Raw genomic sequence first — 11,089 nt, 5'->3', positions numbered from 1 at the left:
GTTAACCATTATATCTTTAAACACCATAGCATCTCCCTAATAAAAATTGCGTAAGTTACATCTAAATACATTAAAAATTTAATTTTGATATACAAAGCACTATTTCCAAATATAATGCATAAAAAATAGAGTGATAAAAAGTTAAATAAATAGGATCTAAATTTTCATTTTTGGAATCAAAGGTATTCGATAAAATGATGCCCTAAATGAACAATAACCAAGTTATCTTGATCAAAAACATCTGTGAAATAATTAAGGCACTACTGCATGCAAAGACATGAATTGCTGATTGAAAATTTGAAATATTAGCAGAAAAAGAAGATGGGGAAGGAGGAAATAAACGAGAAGCTTTTGCAAAAGAATTCATCAATTGGGAAAAGGGTATGGAAAGAGAGCAAGAAGATGTGGGTAGTGGCCGGGCCAGCCATAATGTCAAGGTTCTCAACATTTGGTATAACTGTGGTTAGTCAATCCTTCATTGGTCATATTGGATCCACTGACCTTGCTGCCTATGCACTTGTCATGACTTTACTAGTCAAATTTGCAAATGGTGTTTTGGTAAGACCTATTTTTTCATTTTTTTTATTTATTACAAATATAACTATTTATGTGTTTTCTTCTATCACTTTCAAGATAAGTAAGTATTTTTATATGATATCAGAACTTCCATGATCTAAAAGATCTAAGATTCTACCATTGATTAAAAAAAACAATAGAATTTTAGTACAAGATAAAAAAAAACTATGCAAAATTTCGTTATATCCTAAAGAGCTTTGGTACGAAGAGGCATGTTAGAGATGTTGCCGTTCACACAAACACAAAGACATCATTTTTCTTTTCTTTCATTATTTTCATATCTGACATTTTTAAGAATAACTCCAATGAATAGTTATTCTATTTGGTTTCTATTTCTATGCTGCAGTATGACAAAAAATTAGAATATAATTAGAACTTTTTGAAAGCGCAATTAGAGTTATTCTTTAGAATTTATTTTCTATAGTATAATAATAGTTTTCTACAAAAAATAAAAAATAAAATACCAGTCAATTTTGTTGGAGTGTTCTTATAATGTATCAGATTTGTACAAGCTTTTGTGTATGATGTTTAATGTGTAGTCTACTATTTAATTAACAAAGTTAAAATAATGGCTGGGAAAATTGAAAATTGTAGCTAGGTATGGCAAGTGCATTGGAAACTCTATGTGGGCAAGCATATGGAGCCAAAAGATATGAGATGCTTGGAATATATCTCCAAAGATCATGGATAATCTTGTTCATGACCTCACTACTCCTTCTTCCAATTTTCATCTTCACAGCACCACTCTTAAAGTTTCTAGGCCAAGAAAAAACCATTGCTGAAGTGGCAGGAAGCATTTCACTATGGTCAATTCTTGTGGTATTTTCATTCTTAGTTTCATTCACATGCCAAATGTTCCTCCAAGCACAGAGCAAGAACAAGATCATTGCATACCTTGCAGCACTTTCAATCTCAACTCATATTTTTCTATCATGGCTTTTGACTGTGAGGTATAAGCTTGGGCTTAATGGTGCAATGATTTCAACAGTTTTGGCATATTGGATACCTAATTTGGGCCAGCTTGTTTACATCATGAGGAATTGTCCTCAAACTTGGAAAGGTTTCTCATTTTTAGCATTTAAGGATCTTTGGCCTCTTGCCAAGCTCTCTTTGTCTTCTGGGGCTATGATGTGGTAAGAAATTCATTAACCTAACTCCCCCATCCTCTCCTCTTTCATCAAAGATTATGAATGACATCAAATATAAAGTCTAATGAATTAACATGAAAAATGATTGAGAGTCCTAATTTATTCTCCTAATTATCCTCCTAACTTCTAAACAAAGAAAGTTTAGTACTCCTAATCATTACTCAATTAATATTGTTATGTCCCCAATGGATTAAAATTCTAAGGCTCTTGCTTAACTTTTTTAAATGAAGTTTTCATTTTTTTATTTTTTTGGACCAATACAAGCATTGGTTACCAAAACTCAAATAATATCTACATCTATATATATATTAAGAAAAAAAAAATGAAAAACCAACTTTAAATTAATCAACATTAGCCAATTTTAAGATTTAGGTTTATAATTTAAGAATTATAATTAACAATTTATGATTTAAGGTCTAAGATTTAAAATAAAATAATGTTAAAAAAATTGAATGATATTTACTAAAAACTGCTGATTTTCTATCATTACTCATATATCCATTGATAGATGACTATATCAACTAAAGCCCATATGTACTAGTTTTGTATTGACTTTGTATGCATACACTTTAATATTTAACATTTTGAAATTATTATTTGTCATTGAGATTTCACCTTCTTTGTTTTTTTCTTTTTTCTTTTAAGACAAACTCTCTGAAATGATATTCCGTTGATTATTTTAATCTGTTATGGATTTGATTAATATGACACATGTTAAAGGAGCCAGGTCATGTGAGTAGTAATATATGGTACATGTGCGGAAGGTGTTAACAATAACATACTAAGTGACACACATTGAGTAGTAATATCATGTGGTCAGGATATATATATATATATATATATAACTCAAATCTAGGGGTGTTCATGGCCCCGTTTGAAGATTCGGTCCGGTTTCGAATATTTAGGAACTAATTTGGTGTGATTTTATTGGATCTAAAATTGAGTAAAGATCTCAAAAATGAATCCAATAATTATTTCGGACCGGGTCCGGTTCAAGGCGAACCCATCTTCACTCGACCCATGTACACCTTAAAGGAACTAAAAAAAAATATATGTTTTAAATTAATTTTAATATTATATTATATTAATTATAAGCTTATTGTTTTATTTTTAATCACACTTGTTGAATTAGAAAATAGATAAAAAAAAATATCAAATTAAAATTTATGGACAAATTCAAGTTCAAATATGGATATCAACTTTTCCGTAACAACTTTCTTCTTTAAAAATAAGTGCATAATAAATAAGTTTTTTTTATAAATGATTGTTAAAGTTTTAAAGACCCAATTTTCACCCAGTTTGGATCCGGTGTAATTGTGACTCGAAAATGTTTAGGTTTCATCGGATTTAGGACCGAGTTAGGATCTAAAAAATGAACCTAGTGTATATTTAGGACCATATCTGAATCAGGACAAATCCAATTTTATCCGGTCCATGAACACCCCTAATCAAATCCATAAAAACGTGAAAAGAACCTAAGTGCTAATTTCAAACAAGGAGGAATAAATTAAATCATGTTTACAAAGTCAAAAAGCAGAGGAAAGTTTTAGTATCTAATGTTGCATTACATTTTACCAAATAAGTAAGAAAATTCAAGAGAGATTAAGCTTAAAGCTATGGTTCCGTTTCAATAATGTTGCAGCCTTGAGATATGGTACAATGCAGTCTTGATCCTTCTAACAGGGAACATGAAAAATGCTGAGGTTTACATTGATGCACTATCCATATGGTATGGGACATTAATTTTTATTATATATGCTCAACCTGCTTCTTCATATTGATTTAATCAAAATGTCATTATTATTTTGCAGCCTCAACATCAATGGATGGGAAATGATGATAGCCCTTGGTTTCTTTGCTGCAGCTGGGTACTTCCTTGTCATATTATTACAAAAACTTCCATTGCCAAACTAACAAGAAAATTAAAATCTAAATATTACTATCATCTATTTTTTAAACAATTATTTTAAGACAAAATGTTATTGAGGCCTTGATATTAATATGATGTAATTTGCAGTGTGAGGGTGGCAAATGAACTTGGAAGAGGGAGTTCAGAGGGTGCAAAATTCTCCATTGTAGTGACAGCAGTGACATCATTTTGCATTGGCATTGTGCTATTCTTTGTATTCCTTTTGCTGAGAGAAAGAGTTGCATATGTTTTCACTCCAAATCCAATGGTGGCTGAAGCAGTTGGGGAATTATCACCTTTACTCGCTTTCTCTATCTTGTTGAACAGTCTCCAACCTGTGCTCTCCGGTAATAATTAATATTCACATATGTCTAACATTTTTAACTCTCATTTTTTATTTAACACACATATTTAATTATTAACTTTTAATCATTAATGGTTTAACTAAAATCTAGTAAAATTATGATCAAGAATTTATAGAATGATTCAGCCTTACATTTATCTTAGAATTAGTGTGATTTGTGATATTATTATCATGGTCATTTTTTTTGGGTATTGTTATCATCATCATCATCATTATTTGCATTTTTCTTTTCAACTTTTTTTTTTCTGATGATCTTTCTTTTTATTGTCAACAATGTTTCTTTGGGCTTTAATGAGGGCCTATAGCGTCGTGGTAAGGGCTTGACTAAAAGTTGTTCGTTAAAAGAAAAACAACTTATTTTTCAAATATCTGACCAAAAGAAAAGCATCAAGTAAAGTCGCACAACTTTACCAACCAACTATAACTTAAAGGTGGATACTACAATCAAGATTTTATAATTGTTTTTATATGAATATATTTCTTTTTGACCTTTGGATGATGGATTGTATGATTAGATTTTGATATTTATAAAAGTGTTGTTTTTATTTAAAGTGTGACTAGATAAATAAACTACACTTTTAACCAAAGCATCTTCATGAGAAGATATTTTTGCCATCTTCATTATAGTATCCACCTAACTTAAATGACATAATCACTCTCCATTTTCATCTAAAAATTTTGGATTCAAAACTCACTCTTAACTTTGGAAAAAAAAAAGTAACACTATTTTGTTCACCTAAAAAAAACCGTAGGAAAAGAAAAAGAAAAAAGGATTAGAAGATTAATATTTTTTTATTAATATTAGTTAATATTGTGATTAATATTTTATTTTTATATTATTAAAATTTTTTATTTAAATTTTATAATTTAATATAAAAATATATTTATTGATCAATTATTAATTAAAAATAATAAATTTTAATATTTATATAACATTTCTTAAAAAAAATGATTAGTAATGCCTTAAACCGATGAAAGAGTAAACATTCAATACTAGACTGATGACCAAAAGACAAACACACTACAATGATGAACCCCTCTATTATTGAAATATTGAGGAAGGGACAATGGTACACAAATTATTTATACTAGTGTATTTGCTAACATTTGTCTTAATAATATATTTTAAAAATATTATAAAAAATGTTTAACATTTCTTTTTTTTTTTAAATAAGTTTTATACATTTTTAATCTATCAGATATATTAAATGTTTAAAATATTTCTATTATTAAATTCTTAATATATTTAAAAATTCATTTTAGTCAATTTCTGTTTTATTCTAAGACAAAAATCCTTGTCTTTCAATCCGTGAAAAATGACATCTATTTTCCTGTTGACATGTGTGTAACCAGTGATAATAGATTCTCTCAGTCTCAGTTTTGTTTGATGCCAACTCAGTTGTTTATGATGAATTATATAAATCCAGACCTATATTTATTTAGGATTTTTTTAGCATTAATTATTTTTAATTTACTTAGTTAAGATTTACAAAGAAAAACTTATTTTGTTTGTTTTATAATTTAATCAATTTTTAATTAGCTTTGTATTTTTTAAAAATTTGTAATTGAATTTATATATTAGTTAAATATTTTGAATTAATTTTTTTAAATAATACAAAATATTCTTATAAAATATTTGTTTTTGTATTTGATAGTAATCAATGGCTAAGAAAAGGGGGGTTGAATCTTAGCCTCCTTTTTACTATACTTGTAACTTTGCTTTTTGAAGAGAGTTACATAAAAGAATTTGAGTTTTATCTCCTGACACGAGTGGAACCAAAACACAATGACTTGTTAGAACAGATATAGTGAGATGCAGTTACGTTGAGCAAACAGGAGACACTTTTAATTTTGTCTCCTAAGATACAGAACTAGAAATAGAGAAGAGTTTAGAGTGTGGCACACAGATATATGCTGGTTCGGTTACTCAATGCAATGTAACCTATATCCAGTCTCCATCACAACAATGATGAAATTTTACCATCTTTTCAACAGTTTACATACATCAATTCTCCCTAGTATCTACCCCAATTCTATCTGGGATAAGTCCAAATTCTAACCCAACCTAAACTTGATTAGGACTCACTCTAACTTTCTAAAGCAAAGTGCTAACCCAACTTGTAAGAAAATCATCTCAGGATCATGACACAAAACAGAAAAACTTACAAAGAATTTCTAAGATAACTTAGACTTTTTCTCTAAGTCTATCTCACTGTCTTTTTTCACTCGTTGGCTTTTTCTTACAAACACCATATTTACCTTTTCCCAATGAAACTCAGACAAACTAAACTGAGAAAAAGAATTATAAAATAAAAACCATGAAGGAGAAGAATAAGAACAGTTCAGGGAGCTATGAAAATCGAAACAAGTGCTCTTTCTCTCTTGCTCAATCATTGGCCGTTCACTCCTATTATAGAGGAGTGAAGCTTCCAAAATTTGAACCAAGTTCAACACTTGGGTTGTCTTCTTCTTCAACATCAGAACTCGCAGCGGCATGGTCAAAGGTGAGAGAGAGCAGAAGTAGTGACATGCAACCTTACCGTTCTCTCTCAACCTTTTTCTTCGAGATTCTTAAATCTGGGCCTGTATCTTTTTTTTTGTTCCAAGTTTGTTTCTTGACCGTGGATTTTGATGAACGGAATGTTAATGGTATAGAATTTCACAAATGAAGTCTCGTTGTAAAGTATAGTTTCTAGACCAACAATAATCCTTTCATACAAAAATTTGTTTGTCACAAGTAACAAACCCCTAATAAGCCTAATAACCGAAGTATTTAAACCTCGGGTCGTCTCTCAAAGGAATTGCAGGGTAGTGTTCTTGTTATTGGTTATGGACATGTATATTTTGGGGTTTTGAATAGGAAACAAGAAAAGTAAATGGAAATGAAAATCGGATGACAAAAAGGTCTTGGCAAGGTTTGGTAGTCAAGGATCTTTATCCTCATCACTAACCACAACATGATAATTGCAAGGATCAATCCCACTAAATTATCCTCTAACAAGTAAAGGAAAGTCAAGTGAGCTATATCAATCCAAGTCCATAAGTCCTAGCTATTCACTAATTGAATTAATGAGAGCTAGAGTCAATGGCTACCAATCATCAATCACTTGGACATTAGTAACTCAAGAGTTCCTAAGTTACCTTCCCAAGCCAAGAGCACTAAAATCTACTCTAGCATCCTTCCAAATATTTTGTCAAACATTTGGAAGGCATGAAAGGAAAGCATAGTAAATCAACAACAAGAATAAAATCTAACAACAACTAATTGCAAAGAATTAATAATAACAATTAAAAAAAGAACAATTAACATGAATTGCCTCAAATTGCATTAGAAGGAAATAGAAGAAACAAGAGTAGATCTACAACAAAGTATAGAAACAAAGAAAAAGAAATTACAACAAAAGAATAGAAGAATGATGATTGCAACAACAAAGAATTGAGAAGGAGAAGTAGATGAAAGCATGAATTAAACCCTAGATCCAAGATTATTGACCTAAACCTAATCCTAATTCTAATCTTAGAGAGAAGTGAGAGCTTCTCTCTCTAAAACTAACTAATCCTCCAAAACTTAAACTAAACTAAACTAGTGTGTAAAAGTGTGTTGATTCCTCTTCATTCCTTGGGTTAAATAGCATCAGAAATGAGTTGGATTTGGGCCTGGGAAGCCCAGAATTCGCCCCCAGCGTATTGCCTTTAAGTGAGTCACTTGTGAGCATTGACGCGTACGCGCACTTCACGCGTAGGCGTCGCTTGACAATTTTCCATCCACGAGTACGCGTGATGTACGCATACGCGTCGCCATGCAACGTCACAATCCACGCGTGCACGTCTGCTGCGCATGTGCGTGGGTCTCAGCATCCCAAATTCTTGTTTCTTCATGAGTTCTCTACTTGCATGCTTTTCCTCTTCATCCCTCTGATCCATTCCTAACCTCTCCAATCTGAATTCACTAACAAACACATCAAGGCATCTAGTGGAATCAAAAGCGAATCAAAATTAGCACTTAAGGGCCTAAAAAGTATGTTTTCACACTTAAGCACAAATTAGGAGACAATCATGAATCCATGCTATTTCATTGAATAAATGTGGGTAAAAGGTGATAAATTTCCCTAAATCAATACAAGATAAACCCTACAAATGGGGTTTATCAGATTTCAAGCAGAGCACCATTGACTTCACATTTAATTTTCTATAGTTTTCAGAATGGTGATTGTACAGAGTTGATTTCTTCACGGTTTCTTGGTGATTCACAAATGGAAAAATCAGTTTTTAAAATACTCTATTCGGATGAGATTTTACCCCTTTGTTGTAGTCCCTTTACTTTATCAGAAGCTAGCTTTTCGTTCTTCTTTTTGTTCTAGCTTCTGATATTTCATCTTTCTTCTTTCTTAGTTCAGGGATTTGACGTGAAGAGAATGGAAGAGAGAGGGGAGAGAGTTTGTATTCAATAGAAGTGAAGGAAGATTCAAGTGGAACTTAATTTGCTTGCCCGGTTAGTGATTAGGTTAAAGAGAGATAGATTTAAGTGTGATCACCGAATTGGGTTTGGATTAGACCATCTTATCTTTATTTCTTTCACTTGGTTCAATCGTCCATCCTTCTTGGATTAAGTTTGGCGTGAATAGAGTGGTACAATTGACATTAGTAATGGACCAGAGTGTGTGTATGTGGACTTTGGCCATTTGTTTCTTGGATCTGTTTTATTTTTTACATACTAAATCAAACAAATCACACAAATAATTGATAATTAATCCAATAATATTTAGTCATCATCTTTATTGCAGTTTAATTTACTAAATTCAACTATGTTTGATGACGAATAACTAGTAGAATATTATAAAAATAAATATATTAAAATTATTGTGTTGTTGTTAAAAGAAAATAATTAATTGGGACTTGATTTAAAATTTTATACAATATATAGATTTAATTAAAAAATTTTAAAAATTATAAAAATCAACCGAATAATTAAACCTAAAATAAATTTGACTGTACGCATTAACTTGTTCTCTTCCCCCTTTCTTCTCTGAAATCCCAACTTATAAACTCACTCTAAAATAAAAATTATTCAAATGGCTTTTCTTTTTTCATGCTTGAGAGACTGAATATTAAAAATTTCGAAACAGGAGTTTCTGTTGGAGCTGGGTGGCAGAGTGTTGTAGCATACGTAAACATAGGTTGCTATTACCTAATTGGTATTCCTGTTGGAGTGGTACTTGGTAATTTTCTCCATTTGAAAATCAAGGTAAAGAAAAACGATCTATTATATTTTGCAATAATTAATTTAAGGGAGGTGTTCATTTCTATACAATGAGTATAATTATTACCATTTACTACCTCCATTTTAAATTATCAAAAACATGAAGTAAAAAAAAAAAGCCTAAAAAATTAATGTATCTAAATATAAATATGCTTGTTGTTAGATACGTTGACTTTGAATTTTGAAACATATTAGGGTTTTTAAATGGCAAGGAATTTGAGTCTTTCAGATGAAGAAAAATAGAAAATGTTATTGAACACATAAGTTTTTAAAAAATATTTAATATTAAATAAGTATACAAGTTATTTATGCATCATATCATATATATACAAATAAATCTGGCTGTTTTGCAGGGTATTTGGATCGGAATGCTGTTTGGAACATTTGTTCAAACGATAATGCTTATTACAATCACAATGAAAACAGATTGGGACAAGCAAGTACGTAATTAAGTTAACGTTTTAAATTTGTTAGGTCCAAGATTATTGTGAAATTTGTTTTGGATGCTTACCTATATATTAAGATGAGTTTCCTATATATATAATTCGGATTTGCAGGTAGAGATAGCTCGAAATCGTGTTAACAAATGGACTATAATCGAAGAGAACGAAGAACCCTGCAACAGTAGTTAGCTAGAGCTACCTGATCAGATTGTAATATTAGGGGGTGTCATTGAATTGATTTGAATTGCAACTGAACATAAATAAATCAAAATCAATCGATTAAATTTGATGATTGGTTTATTTTATTTTATTTCATTTTTTTCTTAATTATAAATAATATATATTTTTTTTATCTCTAACCATTTGTTTGAGAAGGACAAAATATACCTCTATAATTCAAATATTTTTAATCGGTCATTGATCATCTAAATTAAACAGTGACCTACTGATGTATCAGGGTCAGTTAGACTAATTATTTGAATGGTTGGAGATCGATTAAAAATTTTTAAATTGTAAAAAAATACTTTGTTTTTTGGATAAATGGTCAGAAATAAAAAAAAAATACTTACTCTTATAAATATGAATCGAATGGAACTAATCTAAATTGTATTGTCGTGGGTTTAGTTGGTTTAGGTCATTGGGTTAACTTTTTTTTTATTTTTTGTGTGTAAAAGGTATTCTTTTCTAAAAGGGGTATATATGTTTGCTCTCATGACATGCAAATTAATATAATGTAAGGTTTGATTATAATCAATTAGCATAATTATTTTAGTTCATAATTTTATAAAGTGTCCTTCCTTTGAGTGTGTTAATCGTTCTTAACTGGAAAACGAATTATTCACAAACTTTCCTATCATGGATATACAAATGAATATGATCCCTACCATAATTTTTGTCATAAAATAGAATAAAAATGCAAAGACAGAAGGTAAATACCTAACAACAAAAAGTTATTGTTATATATAGTTATCATTATCATGATACATCTCATTTCATTCCCTAGAATGGTATAAAGTAGTGGAAGCCACGACAATGTCAACTCAACTAAGGAAAGTAGTGCCATCTTTGATGATGAGATTATAACCCATTTACACCACTAATAATCCCTTTTGGCTTTTCGTAAAGTGAATATCCTAATTGAAATGGCTAGAAAACGAACAAGAATGAGATGAATTGAGCTTGGAATTTTTTTTAATTTGAAATAAGTTTAAAAAATTCATCAAGTTTTTGGATTTACGAGCATCAAAATACATATCTTGATTTTATAAAGGACTTAAGTTTATATTTGAGAAAAACATTTTTAAAAGCGTTGAAAATAAAAGATAAATCTCAAAACAATTATGCTAGTTAAGTAATAACCAATTAAGGGTTAGAGAAGCGTCCTAGAGG

General features: G+C 30.1%; 1 protein-coding gene across 1 annotated transcript; it reads left to right on the top strand.

Annotated features, from left to right (window-relative positions):
• Positions 1-313: 313 nt before the first annotated feature.
• On the top strand, positions 314-9,949 carry LOC112754709 (protein DETOXIFICATION 21). The gene is made up of 8 exons (XM_025802435.3): positions 314-558; positions 1,171-1,709; positions 3,367-3,453; positions 3,536-3,592; positions 3,742-3,980; positions 9,124-9,242; positions 9,611-9,697; positions 9,815-9,949. Exons 1-8 carry the CDS (start codon positions 322-324, stop codon positions 9,887-9,889), a joined length of 1,440 nt encoding a protein of 479 aa, XP_025658220.1. The 5' UTR covers positions 314-321; the 3' UTR covers positions 9,890-9,949.
• The last annotated feature ends 1,140 nt before the right edge of the window (positions 9,950-11,089 follow it).

This window comes from Arachis hypogaea, chromosome 16 (assembly GCF_003086295.3).
Source record: "Arachis hypogaea cultivar Tifrunner chromosome 16, arahy.Tifrunner.gnm2.J5K5, whole genome shotgun sequence".
In the NCBI taxonomy this organism is placed as follows: Eukaryota; Viridiplantae; Streptophyta; class Magnoliopsida; order Fabales; family Fabaceae; genus Arachis; species Arachis hypogaea.
The sequence above is the reverse complement of the archived record's forward strand: the minus strand, read 5'-3'. Positions and strand labels throughout refer to the sequence as shown.